This window comes from Lithobates pipiens, unplaced genomic scaffold (genome assembly GCF_037356315.1).
Source record: "Lithobates pipiens isolate NorthernLeopardFrog02 unplaced genomic scaffold, aLitPip1_a1.2 Scaffold_3, whole genome shotgun sequence".
In the NCBI taxonomy this organism is placed as follows: Eukaryota; Metazoa; Chordata; class Amphibia; order Anura; family Ranidae; genus Lithobates; species Lithobates pipiens.
Window position 1 is genome coordinate 80546864 of NW_027507790.1, and position 24090 is coordinate 80570953.

The 24090-nt window shown below is 46.2% G+C and overlaps 1 protein-coding gene across 20 annotated transcripts in view; it reads right to left on the minus strand.

Moving 5' to 3' along the window:
- Positions 1–24090, minus strand: part of PITPNM2 (phosphatidylinositol transfer protein membrane associated 2) — a 451974-nt gene that overhangs the window by 88470 nt on the left and 339414 nt on the right. For all 20 annotated transcript variants that reach the window (XM_077461889.1, XM_077461887.1, XM_077461884.1 and 17 more), the window contains one exon: positions 7563–7807. In XM_077461889.1, the coding sequence (XP_077318015.1) occupies positions 7563–7807 (245 nt within the window). The remainder of the gene's footprint in view (positions 1–7562; positions 7808–24090) is intronic.

A 24090-nucleotide genomic window follows, 5' to 3' on the forward strand; every position in this document is an offset into this window, starting at 1 on the left:
GTGATGGCCCTACAGCTTCATATCGAAGATATGGAAGACCGGAGCAGGCGGAACAATCTACGAATCCAGGGTCTCCCTGAAGCAACAGGATCTGTGGACCTGGAAGAGTCAGCGGCTGCAATCTTTCAGAATGTCGCGGGAACTGACCTCCCGAACAGGGTGGAATTTGACAGGATTCACAGAGCCCTGGGTCCCCGCTCTACTGATTCCGCCAGACCCAGAGTTGTGGTTTGCCAGTTGCACAGATACATGGTCAAAGAGACTGTACTGCGGGAGGCATGGGAAAATGGGGAACTGGAGCTTGACGGTGCCCCAGTCAAAATCCTCCCTGACTTATTCAGGGCCACAATGCAATGCCGCGCTATGCATCGCCCGGTCCTGGATCTGGCCTGTGGTGCAAACATCACCTACAGCGTTCCTTCACCCTGTGAAAACCAGGAGAATTGCCTTATCTTTTCCAGTTCCCCTGGCCCACCTGATGCGCGGGTTCAGAAACACCCTGGCGGACCTCCCAGCCTCGCGGAGGACATGGAGGAGATCCCAGGCGCCCTCAGCAGAAGGTTCACGTTAGTCCTGATCACCAACAAGTGCATGGCATCTCCCTCAGTCCATTCTTCTTTTTACGCCATTGCCTCCCTGAGACCCCACTGGGGTCACTAACGACCATGATCCCTATGATCCTCCCATAGTTCATTGCAGCCCCAAACCTAGCCCTTACCTGTAACTGACTGCCGGCACCTCAACAAAAATGTATAAAGTTCATTGATCAGATAACTGTATCTGCCTATTTTGACGCCATTATCTGTTAAGCCAGACCGAACAGCTGCTGTTCATTTTGACATGTTAGCTGCCCCCGCAGAGAATTCATGCCACCGGCTGTACTTGATGGTGCACTTCCTCAGAACCCTACTCTGTTCGCCCCCATAGTGGTACACTTTCTATGTGAGTCCCATTTTTCATACCACCTACGAATAATCGAGAGACCATATGCTGTCTGCAGCCACTGTTACCCTTGACACCGACTCTTTGGCTATACGATTGTTTCTTCAGGGTCACCCAAGGTTCCAAATTCTGGAAATTGAACGAAAACCTCTTGCAGACTCCTGAGGTGGTAGATCAGTGGCTCTCAACTCCTGTCCTCAGGACCCACTAACAGGCCAGGTTTTCAAGATAACTGAAATACATCACAGGTGATAACATTGGCTGCTCAGTGACTGCAGTATTCTAGTCTGCATCTCCCCAAGGTAATACATAAATCTGGCCTGTTAGTGGGTCCTGAGGACTGGAGTTGAGGACCACTGTGGTAGAGGATATTCAAAGCGAGCTAAGTCAGTAATTTCAGATCAACAAACAACCTGACTATGATGTGGGGATCCTATGGGAGGCCCACAAGGAAATTCTCAAACACGGATCACGGCTCAAACACCAACGTGTGGAGAAAATTTCCTCTCTCCTCCACGACATCCATAAAAAAGAGGCACAACATAAACATGCCCCAACACTGACGCTTGAACAAAACCTCTTATGCCTTCGCAAACAGACAACAGAATTATTAAAATAAGCTATCTCAGCTATGAGATAAATGCGGGAGAATATTAGCCCACTCTATTAGAGAACAAAATCCCTCAAATTATTACACCCCACGGCCAAAAGAACGGAAAACGTATCACCCCTAACAGTTGGATGCTGGCTCCATAAGGTGGAAGAAATCAATAAGATGGAAGATTTCACACTTTCAGCACAAAATAAACAAGAAAAATACTCTGAATTGTGGAGATTATGGAATATGTTTATCCTCTCTTAAGAGGGTCTAAACCTAGCTCATGATTGTTGAGCATATGTATCTTGCCTAGCTGTCCAATGACTTGGTATCCCCCTCCCTCCCAGGGCCCCCTCTCCCTTTCCCCCTCACCCCACTCCCCCCTTTCCTTATTTCCCTCCTTCTCTTTCTTTTTCCCTCGTTGCTATATTCAGTTATATTCTCTTTTCTTCTCTTCCTTGAAATTTAGAAAATGGAAAGTGAACTAGGCAATCCCGGGACCTGTTACTACTGGTTAATCCTTTGGTTGCTACACTAGAGGAATTAGATTCACACAGATTGCATACTGAGTATATTATGCATGATCTAACTGAACATCAGTTTTTTTGTTCTATCATTTCAATGTATCTGAAGTGTTATTGGCTACAAGTTGTTCATGTGGTAACCTGGAATCGCCATTTATTCTCTGTTTACATCTATAGCCGGAATATGTGCTGCATACAACCAGAACTCTACCAATGCGTCACAAACTATCGTCAGCTGCATTTAAATTCCTGACATTACAGTCTATTCCTGCAGGGAATGTGACAGGCTATGATGTCATATGGAGGTGGCCTTTTGTAGAGCTCATGAGGAAGAGATGTATTTGATTAAAAAGCTAAAGTGAAATTTTTTTATTTTTTTTGTAATAGTTATGTAAGGTGGATGACTATTACAAAAATAAAAGTTTCATATATCTTTCCCCTGTAATATTATGATTTTGTTCTTATTTTTGTATGACAGTCATAATTATTTCTTATATACAGTGGATATAAAAAATCTACACACCCCTGGCAAAGTGGAAGGAGATCTGTCTTAATAGCTGAATATGCCAACACAAATAATGTATTTCAATATGAATATGTGGTTAGAAAAATTAAATACAGTGGATATAAAAAGTCCACACACCCCTGTTAAAATGTCAGCTTTCTGTGATGTAAAAAAAATGAGACAAAGATAAATCATTTCAGAACTTTTTCCACATTTAATGTGACCTATAAACTGTACAACTCAGTTGAAAAACAAACTTAAATCTTTTTTTTGGGGGGGGGTAAAAATTAAAAAAAATAATAATAATGTGGTTGCATAAGTGTGCACACCTCTTATAACTGGGGATGTACAGTGCCTTGCGAAAGTATTTGGCCCCCTTGAACTTTTCAACCTTTTGCCACATTTCAGGCTTCAAACATAAAGATATAACATTTTAATTTTTTGTGAAGAATCACCAACAAGTGGGACACAATTGTGAAGTGGAACGAAATCTATTGGATATTTTAAACTTTTTTAGCAAATAAAAAACTGAAAAGTGGGGCGTGCAAAATTATTCGGCCCCTTTACTTTCAGTGCAGCAAACTCACTCCAGAAATTCAGCGAGGATCTCTGAATGATCCAATGTTGTCCTAAATGACTGATGGTGATAAATAGAATCCACCTGTGTGTAATCAAGTCTCTGTATAAATGCACCTGCTCTGTGATAGTCTCAGGGTTCTGTTGAAAGTGCAGAGAGCATCATGAAGACCAAGGAACACACCAGGCAGGTCCGTAATACTGTTGTGGAGAAGTTTAAAGCCGGATTTGGATACAAAAAGATTTCCCAAGCTTTAAACATCCCAAGGAGCACTGTGCAAGCGAACATTTTGAAATGGAAGGAGTATCAGACCACTGCAAATCTACCAAGACCTGGCCGTCCCTCTAAACTTTCAGCTCAGACAAGGAGAAGACTGATCAGAGATGCAGCCAAGAGGCCCATGATCACTCTGGATGAACTACAGAGAACTACAGCTGAGGTGGGAGAGTCTGTCCATAGGACAACAATCAGTCGTACACTGCACAAATCTGGCCTTTATGGAAGAGTGGCAAGAAGAAAGCCATTTCTCAAAGATATCCATAAAAAGTCTCGTCTAAAGTTTGCCACAAGCCACCTGGGAGACACACCAAACATGTGGAAGAAGGTGCTCTGGTCAGATGAAACCAAAATCGAACTTTCTGCCCACAATGCAAAACGATATGTTTGGCGTAAAAGCAACACAGCTCATCACCCTCAACACACCATCCCCACTGTCAAACATGGTGGTGGCAGCATCATGGTTTGGGCCTGCTTTTCTTCAAGAGGGACAGGGAAGATGGTTAAAATTGAGGGGAAGATGGATGCAGCCAAATACAGGACCATTCTGGATGAAAACCTGTTGGAGTCTGCAAAAGACCTGAAACTGGGACGGAGATTTATCTTCCAACAAGACAATGATCCAAAACATACAGCAAAATCTACAAAGGAATGGTTCACAAATAAACGTATCCAGGTGTTAGAATGGCCAAGTCAAAGTCCAGACCTGAATCCAATCGAGAATCTGTGGAAAGAGCTGAAAACTGCTGTTCACAAACGCTCTCCATCCAACCTCACTGAGCTCGAGCTGTTTTGCAAGGAAGAATGGGCAAGAATTTCAGTCTCTTGATGTGCAAAACTGATAGAGACATACCCCAAGCGACTTGCAGCTGTAATCGCAGCAAAAGGTGGCTCTACAAAGTATTAACGCAAGGGGGCCGAATAATTTTGCACGCCCCACTTTTCATTTTTTTATTAGTTAAAAAAGTTTCAAAAATCCAATAGATTTCGTTCCACTTCACAATTGTGTCCCACTTGTTGGTGATTCTTCACAAAAAATAAAATTTTATATCTTTATGTTTGAAGCCTGAAATGTGGCAAAAGGTTGAAAAGTTCAAGGGGGCCGAATACTTTCGCAAGGCACTGTAGCTGTGTTCAGAATTAAACAATCACATTCAAACTCATGTTAAATAGGAGTTAGTACACATCTGCCATCATTTAACCACTTGCCAACCAGCCGCCACAGTTTTACTGCGGCATAATGGCACGGCTGGGCGAAACAACGTTATGTTATGTCACTTCGCCCTGTGGCCACTAGGGACGATGACCGCCGGGCTCACGTGATCGTTCGTGAGACACCAAGTATTAGTTTAAGGGTGTGCACACCTATGCAACCATATTATTTTAGTTTTTTTATTTGTACTTCCCTCCACCTAAAAGATTTCAGTTTGTCTTTCAGTTTACAGATCACATTAAAAGGTGCCCTTTTATCTTTGTCTCATTTTTTACATCACAGAAACCTGACATTTTAACAGGGGTGTGTGGACTTTTTATATCTACTGTATTTAAATTTTCTAACCACATATTCATATTGACAGCTTATATATTCAGCTATTAAGAGAGATCTCCTTCTACTTTGCCATTACACTTGTCAGGGCTACTGTGAAACAATTAAAACAAGACCTCCCGACAATTTACTGGGCAGCAAGTAGCTGGAGAGGTGTGAATAATAGGACACACGAAGTAAGACGCGTGAGAAAAAACACTATAAAATTATCCTTTTTTTTATTCCACTATAAAAATATCCTTTTTTTTATTCCACTATAAAAATATCCTAATTAATCTAAAAACAAAAATGAAACTGTTGTATGTGCTTAAAGTGTTTCTAAAGGCACAAGGTTTTTTTAACTTAGTGGATTCTCTGCATTGAGGTGAAAAAACCTTCTGCAAGCAGCTCACCTCCAGCTCCCCCTTATACTTACCTGAGCCTGATGTCAATCCAGCGACGAGAGCAGCAGCTCTCTCTCTCCCCTCATTGGACAGAGAGGCAGCAGCTGGAGCTTTTGGCTTCTGCTGTTGTCAATCACAGCCAGTGAAGAGGGAGCGGGGCCAGGTCTCACTTTGTGTCAATGGACACAAAGAGCTGGCTTGGGAGTCCATGCGCACGAGTGCCCCGATAGCAAGCAGCTTGCTATCAGGGCACTCAGCAGGGAGGAGGAGCCAGGAGCAGAAGCAGGGGACCCAAGAAGAGGATGATTAGTGCTGCTCTGTGCAAGACCATTGCACAAAGCAATAGGTGCAGGAACTCGAACCCTGTGGGGGGAAGTTGGTTGGGGGGTGGGGGATAGTGATGTGGTCTGTATCAGAGTGGGTGTGATAATTCAGCAACAGGAGTTAAAGGGGCACAGTTAAACCCCTGATCTCTGTATGCTATGTTGTATGTATGTTGTGCTGTCCCTCCCCACCAGGTAAGAATCTTCCCTAGTAAAAGCTTTACAACTCCCCCCGACCCCTAAAAAAGCAACACACATCACTCACTTCTGCAACTCCTGTCCACTGCTTAAATTTTCCCTGTGTTCAAAGATCATCTCTGCACCCCATCTAAAGCTCACCTTTGCACCCAAAAATCCAAAGCGCTATTCTGTACTACTGTCCAAAGCTCACTCCTGTGCCCCTCTCCAAAGCTAGCCTCTGTATTCCTTGCCAAATCTAACCCTTGTAGCCCTGTCCAAAGCTCACCCCTGTGCCCTTGCCTATAGCTCACCTCCGTACCCATCAAAAACTAGCCTCTGTACCCTTCTCTAAAGCTAGCCCTTCTACTCCCGTCCAAAGTTTACCACTGTACCCTGCCCACAGCTCAACCCTGTACCCCTCTCCAAAGTCCACCTCTGTACCCCTGCCCAAAGTTCAACAATGTACCCCTGTCCAAAGCTAGCCTCAGTACCCCTCTCCAAAGATAGCCCTAGTACCCCTGTCCAAAGCTAATTTCTGCACCCCAACATTAACAAAATTATATACTTTTGTGCTAAAATAAATATTAGTGTTTTTTATTAGTGTTCACCTCTGCCCCACACTTTTTTCACCAATGCTTATTTATGTACCCCTCAAACACCAGTGGTTACCTTGGCACCTCCCCTCCTGCACCTCAGCTACTCTGCTCACCTGTTCTAACAAGTTTTAGGGTGGGACATAGTTTCCTAATCTGCCCACAGACCGAAAAGGGAGAGCCAGAATACAATTGCTGGGCATACTAGCTCATAAGCAAGAGGGCATACCAGCTGATGAACTAACACTAGAAATCTCTAGCCAACACTATTTAGGCAGTTAGAGAAAGAGTTTTGCATTTTCTCCTGAATGCAGAACAAAGGATACATACATAAATTATAATTAGAGAATAAATGGCACGTGAAATATAGTCTGCATAGACAAAATGATGGCAGAAAAAAATTCTATACATACACACACAATGAACAAATAAGTAGACTTACTCAAATAGTAGTTATGGGGGTAAGGGTCCTAGGCTACTTCTGGTTTAATTAGCCCTTAAAGTGGTTGAACTTACCTGCTCTGTGCAATGGTATTGTAAAAGCGGTCCCTTACCTCCTCTACAGGAGACCCCCACCAGCACTCTAGGCACATTTTCTTCTCCAATTGCACCCATAGCAAGCAGGTTGCTTGTGGGGGCTCTTGTACAGGTGCACGCTCAAGCCGGGCTGTGTGCATCCATAAATGAACAAACGCAAGTTTCCTTCTCACAGGTTAATACCTCAGTGGTCTACAGAAGAAGCAATCCTAAAAGCTCTGCAGTGTTAACAGCTATGGTTGTGACAGTTTCAATACATGAAAAATTGTGGTGGTATCTGTTAAAAATTGGTCTACTTTAGTGACATCCATTTTACAGCTAGTATGCCCAGTGAACATAGCAGTCCCATGACGGAAGACCCCTCAGCTAGCATATTGCCAAAACCTTATTGACTGAAACACCTGTGAAACTCTTTGTTCTGAAAGTATTTAAAATCTCTTTCAGCTGCAAGTTGGGACAAAGTATATACTGAGACTCTTCCAAAAAAGAAGGCAAACGTGAACATAAGAAAAATCTGCACATTAGACACAAAAGCAGAAATATCAGGCAAGAAATTAGTGCTTAAAAAAGTAACTCACTTGGATACCAATGAGAATGCTTCTGAGCAGATGGCTGGGCAGGGAACGAGCCTGACTGCAATGTGTCCTAATGCTGCTGGGTAATGCACCCTCATCACTGTGTCAAACACAGACTTGATGGTATTGACGTCACCCTGCTTGGAATTCTGATCTCCGCTGCCTGTATCCAGGATATTTCCGCCATGAAGCACCAGTATGAGTACATGGACTTTACAGGGCTGCAAGGAGGTTTGTGCCGATTCATCCTGTAAAGAACAGAGGCAACATTTTGCATGATTTTTGTAATGCTTAGTACCAACACAAAAATATACCTAAATAATTCACATTTAGAAGAACCCATAACATGCATCTTCACTTGAAAACCCTACATAAAATACTATGGGACGTTTGGAAAACCAGTAAAATATTGTGTTCTCATTATTTTTCGTTTGTTGACATCAAAATAAAGACTGAGTCTGAGGCATCTTTGAACTGCCACCATTGCCAACTTCCCATTTTACAAATGCTGGTTGGCCTCAAAGCTTTAAAAAAAAGTCTAAGGCCTCATGTACACTGGACATCAAAAACGCCACTTTTAAGTGTATTTGTTGGTTTTTTTTCTGCCTTTAAAGGCCCCTCCATGTTAGCCAAGTGTCCATGCAGGAGCGTTTAGAGGCAGAAAGAAATCACTTGCGCATTCAGAAGTGGAGCGTTTCGGCAGAAAATACGCCTGAAACACTTATGCCGTGTACACACGACCGGACTTTTTGACAGCAAAGGTCAGACGGAACGAGTCCATCGGACAATTCGATCGTGTGTGGGCTCCATCGGACCTTTGCTTGCCAAAAATTTGGTGGACTTTAGAAATAGAACATGTTTTAAATTTTCCCGCCGGAACTCCGCCGGACCGAGAAATACGTTCGTGTGTATGCTAATCCGACAGACAAAAACCAACGCTAGGGCAGCTATTGGCTACTGGCTATGAACTTCCTTATTCTAGTTTGGTCGTACGTCATCACGTTCGAATCCGTCGGACTTTGGTGTGATTGTGTGTGTCCAAGTCCGTTCATTCAGAAAGTCCGCCGGAACTCTGCCGAAAGTCTGTCGGGAAGACTGTCGGACCTAGTCCGTCGAAAAGTCCGGTGGTGTGTACACGGCATTAAACGCTAGGTGGGCTTAGCGTTGAATTAATCATTCATTTCAATGGCCAGTATAAATTTATATTCTGGCCAAACGGAATGAATGAACACCCAAACAATTCACGTGACTAATCGTATCTAAGCGTTTCTGAACACTTTTGCAAAATACGGCTTTAGGCAAGCTTTTTATGCTGCTTTTTCCCATTTCAGGGGAAAAAGATGTTCAGAAAAGCTAGGCAAACATGGCCCAGTGTGCATGAGGCCTAACCCAGAATAAATATGTAGATGAGGACCTCTGACATTCCTGATACACAAAACTGTTAAAGGTCAGTGACTTCAAAACAACCGAAACCTGCAAGTCAGCATAATATCCCGGCAACTACCATCTTCAGAGGTAGGTTAACAACGGCTGCCTGTATTACTCTGAGCAAGATTTAACTTTTAATGTCTAATCCTGAACAGTTGTCATACAAAAGTGGTGTTAGGGCTTGAAATCTACACAACATAGCATGCTCTGCCAACATACTCTGTTTTCAGTGAAATACAGAACAATGTAGGACATTTAACACAACAAAGCATGACTTTTAACCACACTGTAATTAAACATGCAGCTATAAAGCAAGATTGGTAAAACCTAAATTTTCAGCAAAATATTTCACAGAAATGCATGTTCGGCTACTACAATAGATCCTAAAAACTGTAATTAAATAAAAAATATATACAAAAACCCCCCCCCTAACTAATGAATAGAGTACTTTAAAGGTACTGCATATATGTAAAAAAAAGTAAATGATTTATTTTACAAAATATAAAAAAAACATATAAAAAGACAAAAGTACTATGTGTCAACATTGCAAGTACATGGGTTTGTATTGTATATCATTACTCATTATTCTAATCAAACTTGGGCGATGGATTGCTTGCTGTACATTTGATGTTTTTCATGGGTCCATGCCCGCTTCATCAGGAAGATAACTACAGTTAAGCTCTGTACTTTACATGTAAAACATTAATAAACATAGTAATGACCACCACCAATTGCAATCCTATGGAAGGAATTGATCATTTCCCCTGATATTTGCCTGATAAAATAAGAGTCCTAAAGGGACCAGGCTTGTGTCAGGACCGATACTGTGTCCCATTTATGAATACTTCATTATCATCTTGCTGTTTTGGAGTCCTTCTGGGTATCCAAGTTCAGACATGAATTGCGGGGGGGTGGTTGGGGTTGGTGGGGAGGAGGAGAGGTGCTCTCTATGGTGGCTACTGCAGAGCCGTGGACCGTTGATGCTTAGCCATTCACTATTGTGGTTGGAATCGGTGGGGAGGAGGCGAGGTGCTCTCTATGGTGGCTACTGCAGAGCCGTGGACCGTTGATGCTTAGCCATTCACTATTGTGGGCTGCCTGTGCCGAAATTGGTGCTTGAACAGAAAAGTAGTCTATTCTTGCTGTATGAGTGCCCATGTAAATGAGCCCGTGGCCTCGAGATCCCATGTAAAAATCAAAATATAATATATAATTTGTGCTGTACATAACCCTTTTATAGAAATATAATAAAACCAATATCATAACCACAGGTACAGAAAGCTCCATATCGCCAGTAAAGCATCATGGGAACACATACGTATTTATTATACAACTGAACCATAAAATTTGGGTTGATCAAAAGAAAGCCAGCTGCAATTTTCTGCAGCTGTTAGATAAAGCAAAGGCCAAGCAGTTAAACGTTTTCTGGCGCAAGTGAGTTTCTGTGTTTATATGGAGCGTGCTTTGTAATTTACACAAAGAGAATGTGTAAAGCAGCAGATAAGAAATTTGCTGCCATGAAGAAACACATCTGGTGTTCTGCAGAAACTGAACATGATGGCACACACAAGGCGATCATGGTCCGCTTATCATACCAGCGGCTGTAATACAGCGTAGGAACTGCTCATTATCTTCCTTTCATCTCACACAGAGGTTGAGCAGAAAATCCAAACTACTTCCTTGTTTTATGGTAAAATGGCTTGGTGGTGCAGATTTCTATACACAGTCAAAGAACTCTGCATATTCAACGTATACCATAAAGTAACACTACATGATATACTTATTCTCCAAAAAGAATCTACACACATCCAATACTTACTGACCCTATAATATATTTATTATGAAACAGTTTTATTGTGAGTTCTTAAACCTCTTCTTTTCCCCATCACTCCCCTTTGTTTGGAATAAGCAGGGCATATTGGTTGTGGTCATCTGCACTTCTCTGTTCACACTACAAATCCCATAGTCCCATAGTGAGCAATATAAGGTGGCTACATTCCTACATACAGTGGTACCATAGAGAAGGAATATGGGCAGCACAGGGGCTAAGTGGTTAATACTTTCATCTGGCAGCACTAGAATCATCAGTTCAAATCCCAACTACGGCACTACCTGCCTGGAGTTTGCATGTCCTCACTGTGCCTGCATGGGTTTCCTCTGGGTACTCCTCCCACACTCCAAAGTCATGATGGTAGGTTAACTGGATCCGGTTTAAATTGGCCCTAGAATGTTTGTGTATGAATGTGAGTTAGGGACCTTAGATTGTAAGCCCCTTGAGGGCAGGAACTGATGTGAATAAACAATATATGTACTGCATGAATTGATGACGCTATATAAAGTAGTTGCAATAAAAAATAAAAGTTACCCTCAAAGGAATCACTGCAGCAAAAAAAAAAATGGCTTCAGCCAAACACTAACCATGAGTGAAAGAAACGTTTTTGTGTTATCATTCATATTCTCTGAAAAATGGCCAACAATTCATAAATTCTGCCAGGGTAAGTAAACCTATGAGCACAACTGTATATATATATATATATATATATATATATATATATATATATATATATATATATATATATACACACATACATACAGTATCTCACAAAAGTGAGTACACCCCTCACATCTTTGTAAACATTTTATTATATCTTTTCATGTGACAACACTGAAGAAATTACACTTTGCTACAATGTAAAGTAGTGAGTGTACAGCTCAGTGACGTACTAAGTGGGGGGTGGGCCTCCCTGGGTGCCACACACTGGGGGGGTGTCAGGCAAGTGCCCTCCCCCTCTGCAACTGAGGAGGAGACAGCGCCGCAGGTTAGGCAGACCACACAGAGGGAGCCTGAGGCACTGGCAGTGGGCGGCATTGTGGGGGGAGGTGCGAGCAGCACCCGAGTGGAGTGACACAGTGAACAATCCCCTTCTCTCTGTGGTCGCGTTCACTCACCCTCCTCCTGCATGCACAGCACTGTGTAGACATAAAGGAGGAGAGGGAGGCGGATTCATTCTGCTCGGCTGTGAGTGACAGCCGCTGCCGACTGCCGAGACTGATCAGAACGGCGCAACGCGACCACAGAGAGAAGGGGATTGTTCACCGGGTCCCGGATCTGAGCCGACAGGTATCACTCGGGTGCTGCTCGCACCTCCCCCCTGCAATGCCACTGCCTTGGGCTCTCCGTGTGTGTTCCGAGGTATGCGTCTGTAGGGGGGCCTGTATTGTTAGGGGGGTCTGTGGCTGTGCACTGTAGGGGGGTTCTTTACTGTAGGGGGGTCTGTGCACTGTAGGGGATTCTTTACTGTGGGGGGGTCTGCACTGTGGGGGGTCCTGCACTGTAAGGGGGGTCCTGCACTGTAAGGGGGGGTCCTGCACTGTAGGGGGGTCTGTACTGTAGGGGGAGGGGTCTGTACTGTGGAGGAGGATTCGGCACTGTAGGGGAGGATACTGTATTGTAGGGGGGTCTGTACTTTAGGGGAGGATTCTGTACTGTAGGAGGGTCTGCGCTGTAGGGTGGAGGGGTCTGTACTGTAGGAGGGTCTGCACTGTAGGGGATGATTCTGTACTGTAGGAGGGGTCTGTACTGTAGATGGGGGGTATGTACGGTAGGGAGGGGGGTCTGCACTGTAGGGGGTCTGTGTAACATGCAGGGGGTCCAGAGCTGCGAGAGGCTGTGTAATGTAAAGGGGTGCAGAGGTGCAGGGTGCTGTGTAATGTAAAGAGGTCCTTAGGTGCAAAGTCCTGTGTAATGTAAAGGGGTCCAGAGGTGCAGGGTGCTGTGTAATGTAAAGAGGTCTTTAGGTGCAAGGTCTTGTGTAATGTAAAGGGGTCCAGAGGTGCAGGGTGCTGTGTAATGTAAAGAGGTCCTTAGGTGCAAGGTCCTGTGTAATGTAAAGGTGTCCAGAAGTGCAGGGTGCTGTGTAATGTAAAGGGGTCCAGAGGTGCAGGGTGCTGTGTAATGTAAAGAGGTCGTAGGTGCAGGGTGCTGTGTAATGTAAAGGGGTCCAGACCTGCAGGGTGCTTTGTAATGTAAAGGGGTCCAGAAGTGTAGGGTGCTATGTAATTTAAAGGGGTCCAGAGGTGCAGTTGTGGAGGGGGGGTACACAGTAGTGACAAAAGATATTGAAGGATGCAGAGGTATGCAGGGGGCACAGTGGGGTGTTTTTAAATTTTAAGGTGGGGGGGTGCCAGATATAGGATCCACCCCGGGTGCCAAATGCTCTAGGTACGCCCCTGGTACAGCTTGTATAACAGTGTAAAGTTGATGTCTTCTCAAAATAACTCAACACACATCCATTAGTGTCTAAACCACTGGCAAAAAAAGTAAGTACACCCCTAAGTGAAAATGTCCAAATTGGGCCCAATTAGATATATTTCCTCCCCGGTGTCATGTGACTTGTTAGTGTTACAAGGTCTCAGGTGTGAATGGGGAGATTTGCGCAGTGGCAGTATTATAATAAGTGAATGGGGAACAGGTGTGTTAAATTTGGTGTTATTGCTCTCACTCACTCATACTTTTCAATGGAAGTTCAACATGGCACCTCAAGGCAAAGAACTCTCTGAGGATCTAAAAAAAAAAAAGAATTGTTGCTCTACATAAAGATAGCCTAGGCTATAAGAAGATTGCCAAGAACAAAGACAATTCCATAGCTCAACTCACCAACCAGTCTGCAGACCAACCAACTTAACCTGTCTAACCGTCTATTAAAAGCAGGGGTTTAGTTAGCACACATTTGCAAACGCATGTGAAAGCTGCAAGAACTCGTCACGGCACCCTGTGTTGCTTGCAGTCCTAACACTACAAATTTATAAGTGTCTCCACAGTGGAAGCACATGCATGGGATGGATAGATGTGGTACAGGTGAGCCTGGAGACTGCCCAAGCCCCCTTAAAGGAACATGACCACCTCATGGTAAAGAACTCTCTGAGGATCTAAAAAAAAGAATTGTTGCTCTACATAAAGATAGCCTAGGCTATAAGAAGATTGCCAAGACCCTGAAACTGAGCTGCAGTATAGTGGCCAAAACCATACAGCGTTTTAAGAGGACAGGTTCTACTTAGAACAGGCACCGCCATCATTGACCAAAGAAGTTGAGTGCACATGCTCAGCGTCATATCGCTTTGGGAAATAGACGTATGATTGCTGCCAGCATTGTTGCAGACTGAGGTTGAAGGGGTGGGGGGTCAGTCTGTTAGTGCTCAGACCATACGCCGCACACTGCATCAAATTGGTCTGCATGGCTGTCATCCCAGAAGGAAGCCTCCTTCTGAAGATGATGCACAAGAAAGCCCACAGTTTGCTAAAGACAAGCAGACCAATGCCGCGTACACACGTAGCCGACTATGGCGGACTTCCCGCCAGACTGTCCGTCTGACTTTCCGAACGGGCTACTTGCCCACACACGGCACTTTTTCAGCGGACTAATACGGCGTACTAAGTCCGCCGTACTATCCGCCCTACTTTTGAAATGAACGGACTCACCCACACACGCGGAGGAAAGTCTGCTCATTTTGAGCGCGTCTCCAGGTAGGCGGGGCCCGCGAAGGAGACGTCGCTGGCCCCGCCACCTGGTATGGACTTACAGGGGAACCCCAACGCCGAAAAAACAGCGTGGGGGTCCCCCCCAGGTCCACATCAGACCCTTGTCCGAGCACGCTACCCGGCCGGCCAGGAAAGGGGGGGACGAGCGAGCGCCCCCCCTCCGAGCCGTACCAGGCCACGTGCCCTCAACATGGCCTCTTCCCAACAACCCTGGCCGTTGGTTGTCGGGGTCTGTGGGCGGGGGGCTTATCGGAATCCGGGAGCCCCTTTAATAAGGGGGCCCCTGGATACCGGCCCCCCACCCTATGTGAATGAGTATCGGGTACAATGTACCCCTACCCATTCACCTCCGCTATCTTCTAGCTCTTTTGCTAGCGGAGGAGCCCGGCTTTCTTCCTCACCGCGGCCTCTTCTTCCGACTTTGGGGGTCTTGTCCCCCTCTTCGGTTCTTCTGCCGGGCCACCACGCTTTCTTATAGCTCTTTTACAGGCGGTGGCCCGGTCTTCTGTCATCGCCGCCGCCTTCTGTTCTTCTCTTCAGATGTTGCCTCGTCGAGTCCTCCGCTCACAATGGCACGGACGCGACGTGCGGCGACTTATATAGGGACATCGCCCGGATGATGTCCACGCCCATTATGGTGTCACAGTCCCAGAGGATGCTGGGACTGTGACACCATAATAGGTGGGGACATCATCCGGCGATGTCCCTATATAAGTCGCCGCACGTCGCCTCCGTGCCATTGTGAGCGGAGGACTCGACGAGGCAACATCTGAAGAGAAGAACAGGCGGTGGCGGCGGTGGCGACAGAAGACCGGGCCACCGCCTGTAAAAGAGCTATAAGAAGGAGCGGTTGCCCGGCAGAAGAACCGAAGAGGGGGACAAGACCCTCGAAGTCGGAAGAAGAGGCCGCAGCGAGGAAGAAAGCCAGGCTCCTCCGCTAGCAAAAGAGCTAGAAGAAGATAGCGGAGGAGTCCGGCGAGAAGACCCCCGGAGCTGTGCAATAAACTATTTTATCTTGTGTGTTGTGTTTTTTTTTGTACTTTATTTTACAGGTGAATGGGTAAGGGTACATTGTACCCCATCCTCATTTACAAAGGGTGGGGGGCCGGTTAATAGGGGGGCTCCCGGATTCCGATAAGCCCCCCGCCCGCAGACCCCGACAACCAACGGCCAGGATTGTCGGGAAGAGGCCCTTGTCCTCATCAACATGGGGACAAGGTGCTTTGGGGTGGGGGGGCCGTGCGGCCCCCCCTTCCCCAAGGCACCCCCCATGTTGAGGGCACGCGGCCTGGTACGGCTCGGAGGGGGGGGGCTCGCTCGTCCCCCCCTTTCCTGGCCGGCCGGGTAGCGTGCTTGGACAAGGGTCTGATGTGGACCTGGGGGGACCCCCACTGCGATTTTTTTCGGCGTTGGGGTTCCCCTTTAAGTCCATACCAGGTGGCGGGGCCAGCGATGTCTCCTTCGCAGGTCCCGCCTACCTGGAGACCCTCTCGAAATGAGTGGACTTTTCTCCGGGCGGGAAAAGTCCGTTCATTTCAAAAGTACAGCGGACTGGCATACGCACGGCCGGATTGTCCGCCGAAATGCGAGTCCAGCGGGAAGATTGGAGTACAAAACTACTTTCTAAGTCCGTCGTACTTTCGGGTCAAAAAAGTATGCCGGAGGCTACACACGGGGGGATTGTCCGGCGGACTTGAGTTTGCCGGACTTTTCCACTCGATTGTTTGATCGTGTGTACGTGGCACAAGGACATGGATTACTGGATAAACTTATTTGGTTCAGATGGTGTCAAGCATGTGTGGCGGAAACCAGATGAGGAGTACAAAGACAAGTGTGTCTTGCCCACAGTCAAGCATGGTGGTGGGAGTGCCATGGTCTGGGGCTGCACGAGTGCTGCTGGCACTGGAGAGTTACAGTTCATTGAAGGAACCATGAATGCCAACATGTACTGTGACATACTGAAGAAGAGCATGATCCCCTCCCTTCGGAGACTGGGCCGCAGGGAAGTATTCCAACATGATAACGACCCCAAACACACCTCCAAGACAGCCACTGTCTTGCTAAAGAATCTGAGGGTAAAGGTGATGGATTGGCCAAGCATGTCTCCAGAACTAAACCCTATTAAGCATCTGTGGGGCATCCTCAAATGGAAGGTCGTCATGGAGGAGTGAAAGAGGACTCCAGTGGCAACCTGTGAAGCTCTGGTGAACTCCATGCCCAAAGGGGTTAAGGTAGTACTGGAAGATAATGGTGGCCATACAAAATATTGACACTTTGGGCCTAATTTGGACATTTTCACTTAGGAGTGTACTCTCTTTTGGTTCCAGCATTTTAGACATTATTGGCTGTGTGTTGAGTTATTTTGAGGGGACAGCAAATTTACAGTTATACAAGCTGTACACTCACTAGTTTACATTGTAGTAAAGTGTCATTTCTTCAATGTTGTCACATGAAAAGATATAATAAAATATTTACAAAAATGTGAGAGGTGTACTCACTTTTGTGAGATACTTTTTACATAATCAACAAGTCAAAAAAATTATTAAAACAAGCTTGACAGCATTCCCTTCATTTCTTACAGCTGCACATGGACAAAGCCACATACCAATCCTTCCCCTAAGGCAACGCACAACAGCATTCAGACAATAGTTATGTGAAAACCGTGTCATATGGCTGAAGGTGATGAGAAAGATTATAAAGGAAAAAAAAACAACCTAAATAAACAGCAGGGATTGATAATGTTGTTAGTCTGAAGCATTTCAAATAGTATTATGTGTATGCAAAGCCATCTTTAGTTCAGATGGTGTAGAGAAGAGTTAGAAAATCTGTCAGATTTATATTGCAGTCTGTGTACCCGTTGCAAAAAGATTCACCCTCTCTATTTGTCCTTGGGATTTTACACTTGTCTCAAGAATAGGAGGAGAGGGGAACCTTCCAATGGGGATAACTTGTTCCAATAACAACTATCTACGAGGGGGGATGTTTTCTCACTATCTGTTATATTTCCGGGACAAGAAGTGAAAGGACAAACAGACAAGGAACAGACTCTATATTTCCACTGACTTTAAACATTTATAGTTGATAGTAATGCTAATAAAAACAACCTTGTTTAGAAAGCACAAATGGTGAAATCTAAACTAGAACCATGGTAATAAAGCAAAGCCGCTCTACATTTGTCTGTTTCTAAGACATCTAAAAAAAATTTGAATAAATGTTGAAGAAATGAAATGAATGAGAAAACCACATCTTGGCAAAGAGTATAACATAACCAACGTTTTGGAAAGCTCCCCCGTACAAAATTAAGGCTGCTTTCACACTGGGGCGGTATTCAGGCGTTACAGTGCTAAAAATAGCGCCTGTGTAACACCTGAAAAAAACCGGCCCCTTTAACTCCAGTGTGAAAGCCGGAGGGCTTTCACACTGGAGCGATGCGCTGGCAGGACGGTGAAAAAAGTCCTGCTAGCCGCATCTTTGCAGCGGTGAAGGAGCGCTGTATTCACCGCTCCTAAACCGCTCCTACCCATTGAAATCAATGGGACACCGCGGCAATACCGCCGGCAAAGCGCCGCTGCAGTGGCGCTTTGCGGGCGGGTTTAACCCCTTTTCGGCCGCTAGCGGGGGTTAAAACCACCCCGCTAGCGCCCGCAGACCGCCGCTAAAAATAGCGGCACTTTACCGCCGACGCCGCTCCCGCTGCAGTGTGAAAGCAGCCTAAAGGGAACAAAAGATACCTTGTTGGAAGATAGATACAGGGCCTGAAATTTGTAATGAGGTGGATCCCTCCTCCAAAAAATCTATAGGTAAGGGTTAACAAGTTGCAACACCTCCTCAGTATCTCATGTGTTGTAAATTTGAAGCTATTTAGGATCAGAGAATTCATACCTCCATTTTTACTGCATGGTGCAGATTGGAACTATAAAGAGCAAGGATGCCTGATGTTGCTATATTACTGGCTATAAGTGTATACTTACTGTGTTGTAACCCCTTCTCTTATATATATATTTATGGTCAAAGCCCTATGGCCGATACGGATATGAACAAGTAGCCTCTACCATAAGATTAACCACATGAAATGGACCTGAAGTGTGCCCTGGTCTGATGGTCGGTATACCAAAATAAGGGGGCATACCCTAGATTAGAAATTAATATATGTGAAGAGAAATGAATTTGAGAAATGCCCTGGAAAGGGGAAGGGAGGGTGGGTGCCGCGCACCGGAAACCGACAAAGACCACAGGCGAGCGGGCTGGTTAAATACCCTCCGGGCTCCTCCCATAAATTCAGGCCACCACACTGGCCTTCTTACTTATGGTCAAAGCCCTATGGCCGATACGGATATGAACAAGTAGCCTCTACCATAAGATTAACCACATGAAATGGACCTGAAGTGTGCCCTGGTCTGATGGTCGGTATACCAAAATAAGGGGGCAAAACATTCAGGTAGGGGTGCAGTTTTATTAGTTTTAGCATAATTAGTTGAGCAAGTTTGGTGAACGCTTGTGCCATTTCCACCCGAGGATTGGGAATGTACCGGGCGAGGTAGGCAGGGTCCCAAGTGCTTAGTCTTTCAATGACGTGACTTGGGACCCATGCCAACATGCTGCCAAGGGTGCTCAAATACTAAAGAGTGTCCACGGTATGGACCGGGGACGAGGTGTAGGCTGTGTAGAAGAACCCCATGTGTTTGGGAAACTGGCAGGTACACAAGTGTTGGCACGAAAGCAATAGGGAACTAGAGTCTACGCGTTCCGGTAGGAGTGACAGTAGGTAGTCAAGTGCGGTTACTTGATACCAAGCCCTGCTTCTCTATAGAAATGGACGTCCATCCTGGAGTCAGATTGCTGGGTTTTAGACACTGCAAGGAGGAGGATGAAATGAAGTTGGTAGCGAGCCAAGTAACGACTATGCAGAACTTGGCCTGCGGGATTGCTGAAGGCCTGGAATGAACATACAATGGACATTAAACTGGTGCCACCGGGCTAACTGCAGCGGTCTGCGCAGGAAGGACACAACCGAGATCGGTCCAGACCTGGCTTCAATAACAAGATGAGCCTCGGCCCAGTTGTCGGTGGTGAAAGCCACAGTCTGTCCTGTCCTGACATGACCCCAGATACGAGAGGCTGTCATGACCGAGTATAGTCTGAAGTGGGAGGAAGTCCAGGTAACCGGGGTTTAGGAGTATCCCTGATGCCATGGTCCTGTAAACCAGTGGTGGCCAAAAATTTCCGCGAAGCCTGTGTAGGCTGTGGCATCTGTCGCTACCAGGGGCGACAGGGGCATCGTAGACGGTTTAAACACCGATACATCAATCCATGCAGTAAGGAACCTTCCGACATTGACAGGTCTGCTATTGCCACGGCATCTAAATTAAGGATCTAAGAAGGGTCCTGTGTCCGTGAGAGGAGGACTAGGAGGCGTGACATAAAGATCGATCCTGGGGAATGGCCCGTATTGCAGATTTGAACATTCGTCAGGTAGTGTCTGTGTAGAACCTGGCTGCCAGTGCTACCAACGATAAATTGGCTAGGCCAGGGAAAACCACAAAGGGCCAGGTAGATGGCCGCTTGGATGACTAGACTGGGGAATATGCGAGGATTTCATGTCCCTAAAGATGGCAGTTGTGATGGGCGAGCGTTTTCCGTTGGCTATGGGTGATGCCTCTGGATGCCTCGAAGTGGGGATCTTGCTGTATGAGCCATAAAGACAGGTGGCTCTCTGGGCCCTGTAAGGATGAGAAATGCTGAACGCTGGCTAGGTATAGCCTGAGCGTGTTACAGGAAGAAGCCAGTTGCGTGTGTCAACACGATCCAGGTGCTGGATGGAAGTTGAACTCAACTATCCTAAGGGAGAGACCGACAGACAGGAAACGGTGAGTGGCTTGTAAGAAAAGCCACAGGAGACAAGTGGCCAACTAAGTGCTGCTGAAAACGACGTGTAGCCAGTTTGTGTGCCACTGAGAATGTGTGCTTGCAAAAGAATGATTGCAAGACGTTATGCTAAGTCGCGAGCCTTGGCACGACCACAAAAGTAGTGTTTAAACGTGTGCTTGCGACAATTGCGTGGGAGTTTGTCACTGGAAATGTGTTCATAGTGACTGTGAGAAATTCGTGTTATCGCATGTGCTTTGCGAAGACTGCAGGAGTTGTGCTTGAACATGTGTTTGGGTGCGTGCTTGCAACGATTGCAAGATGTTATGCCAAGATGCGTGCTTGCAACGATTGCAAGATGTTATGCTAGGATGCGTGCCTGCAACGATTGCAAGGAGTTACACCAGGATGCGTGCTTGCCACGATTGCAAGATGTTATGCTAGGATGCGTGTGTGCAATGATTGCAAGAAGTAATGCCAGGATGCGTGCCTGCAATGATTTCAAGGAGTTATGCCAGGATGCGTGCCTGCAACGATTGCAAGAAGTTATGGTAAGATACATGGGTAGCCAGGTCGGAAAAGACAGAAGTCCATCCAGTCCTAACCACAAATCAAACAAATAAATATCGCACAACCCGACACACCCAATTCTACACCCACAGCTGATCCAGAGGAAGGCAAAAAACCCCAGCAGAGCATGGCCCAATTTGCTACAGCAGGGAAAAAATTCCTTCCTGATCCCCCGAGAGGCAATCGGATTTTCCCTGGATCAACTTTAAAAATAAGTACCCCGTTACAATGTACATTTAGGAAAGTATCCAGGTTTTTCCCAAAGCAATCTATTGAGCCAGCCGGAACTGCCTGCTAGCAATGATTGCAACAAGTTTGTGCCTGGACATCTGCTCGCAATGATTGCAAGAGGTCTTATGCTCGAATGCGTGCTAGCAATGATTTGCCAGAGGTCTATGCCTGAATGTATGCTTGCAATGATTGCAAGAAGTCTATGTTTGGATGCGTGCCTGCAACGATTGCAAGAAATCTACGCTTGGATGCATGCTTGCAATGACTGCAAGAAGTCTACGCATGGATGCGTGTTTGCAATGATTGCAAGAAGTCTATTCTTGTATGCGTGCTTGCGACGACTGCCAGACTTCCATGCTTGAATGCGTGCTCGCAACGATTGCACGAAGATTATGCTTGATGCGTGCTTGAAATGATTTGCAAGAAGTCTATGCTTGGATTCGTGCTTGCAACGATTGCAAAAAGTCTACGCTTGTATGCGAACTTGCAACGACTGCACGACGTCCATGCTTGAATGCGTGCTCGCAACGGTTGCCAGAAGTCTACACTTGAATGCGAGCTTGCAACGCTTGCGAGAAGTCCAGGCTTGTATGCGTACTCGCACCAACTGCAAGACGTCCATGCTTGACTGCGTACTAGCAACGATTGCAAGAGGTCTATGCTAGGATGCGTGCTTGCAACGATTGCTAGAAGTCTACGCTTGGATGCGTGTTTGCAACGATTGCAAGAAGTCTACGCTTGTGTGCGTCCATGCTTGGATGCGTGTATGCAAAGATTTGCAAGAAGTCTATGCTTGAATGCGTGCTTGCAACGATTGCCAGAAGTCTGTGCCTGGGGATGTGTTTGCATGTCAGATGCGACCGACTCGAAACGGGGCACTGTATACTACGGTCCATTTAATGAAAACCTGTTATGACAGAGGCATAAGCCGGTCATGCCGTGACTGTGACTGACGATGAACCGGACTCTGGAGCATGCACTGAAATGAGGCTAAAGCACTGGGGCACACCGTAACGAATCGGTGCATGTATGCAACTGGATTCGAAACGGAGCGCGGTACGTGGCGGTGAATTTTTTTTTATTTTTTTTTATTTTTATTTTTTTTTGATTGCCATGACAGAGGCATGAGTCGGTTGTGCCGCTGTTGCGACTATCCGTTAATCGTGCATGCTGTAAAGCAAGTACTGGAATGTGGCTAAAATACCTGGGGCGCCGGGACGAATCGGTGCCTCGTAGATGCGACTGGATTCGTATCGGACGTCCTACGTGACAGTGAAATTGATTTCCCATGACAGAGTCATGAATCAGAGAACCGAAACCTGCAACCAACAATGAATCCTGACTCTGGAGCATGTACTGAAATGAGGCCGTAACCAACTGGGGCACACCGAAACGAATCGGTGCATCACGGATGCGACTAGATTCGAATCGGAGCGCGGTAAGTGACAGTGAAATGAGTGACAAAAGTATGCCATGACGGAGGCCCGAATCGGTCGTGCCGCGATTGCGACTGACAACGAACGGGACTCCGGAGCATGTACAGAAATGAGGCCGAAAATACCTGGGGCACGCCGGGACGAATTGGTGCATCGTAGACGCGACTGGATTCGTATCGGAACGTGATATGTGACAGTGAAATGATCCCATGACAGAGACCCGATCGCTTAGCAACGAGCGGGCTCTGGAGCATGTGCCGAAATGAGGCCAACACAACTGGGACACGTCGATCGAACCTGTGCGTTTACCTGAGAAATGCGACTGGTTTCGACTCGAACGTACTAGGTGACAGTGAAATGATTCCCATGCCAGAGACCCGATCGATTAGCCACGAGCGAGCTCTGGAGCATGTACCGAAATGAGGCCAATGTAACTGGGACACGTCGATCGAACCTGTGCATTTTCTTGAGAAATGTGACTGGTTTCGACTCGAACGTACTAGGTGACAGTGAAATGATTCCCATGACAGAGACCCGATCGATTAGCCACGAACGAGCTCTGGAGCATGTACCGAAATGAGGCCAACGTAACTGGGACACGTCGATCGAACCTGTGCGTTCGAGAACTGCGACTGGTTTCGATTCGAACGTACTAGGTGACAGTGAAATGAATTCCCATGACAGAGACCCGATCGATTAGCCACGAACGAGCTCTGGAGCATGTACTGAAATGTGGCCAAGCAGTTAGGGGCACACCGGAATGAATCGGCGCATTTTAGCGGATGCGACTGGATTCGAATCGGAGCGCCGTGCGTAACAAAATGAGTGAAATGATGAAATGACCTACGTGAGCCAGCCATGGCAGAGGTAGGAGTCGTTGTGCTGTGAGACACGACTGGCAACGATTTTGATTGTGGAACACGGTAACGAGACTATAACAAGTACTAAAACAGTGCAATTTTCCTACCAGCAATATCTACCGAAATGACGCCCGTGAAATGAAGGGCGCTGCGAAATTGGAGCGTATTGAGTGATAACAACCGGTATCATAACGAATGATTCGATATTTCAGGTTTTAACGACACTAAAAATAGTACAGGAAGGTCAATCGAGACCCTTACCTGCGGCAGTCGAGCTGGCGACGTTGTACAGAGCCGGCGACGTTGTACAAAACGAACGGGAAAGAAAACCACGAGAGAGACGTTTTGTCCGAATGGAAACGAAACACGAGCCGTCGGCCTAGTGACGTAGTGCCGCGCACCGGAAACCGACAAAGACCACAGGCGAGCGGGCTGGTTAAATACCCTCCGGGCTCCTCCCATAAATTCAGGCCACCACACTGGCCTTCTTACATATATATATATATATATATATATATATACACACACACACACACACACACACACACACACACACACACACACACACAGGAGATCAAAATTATAGAACAATTTATGAACAT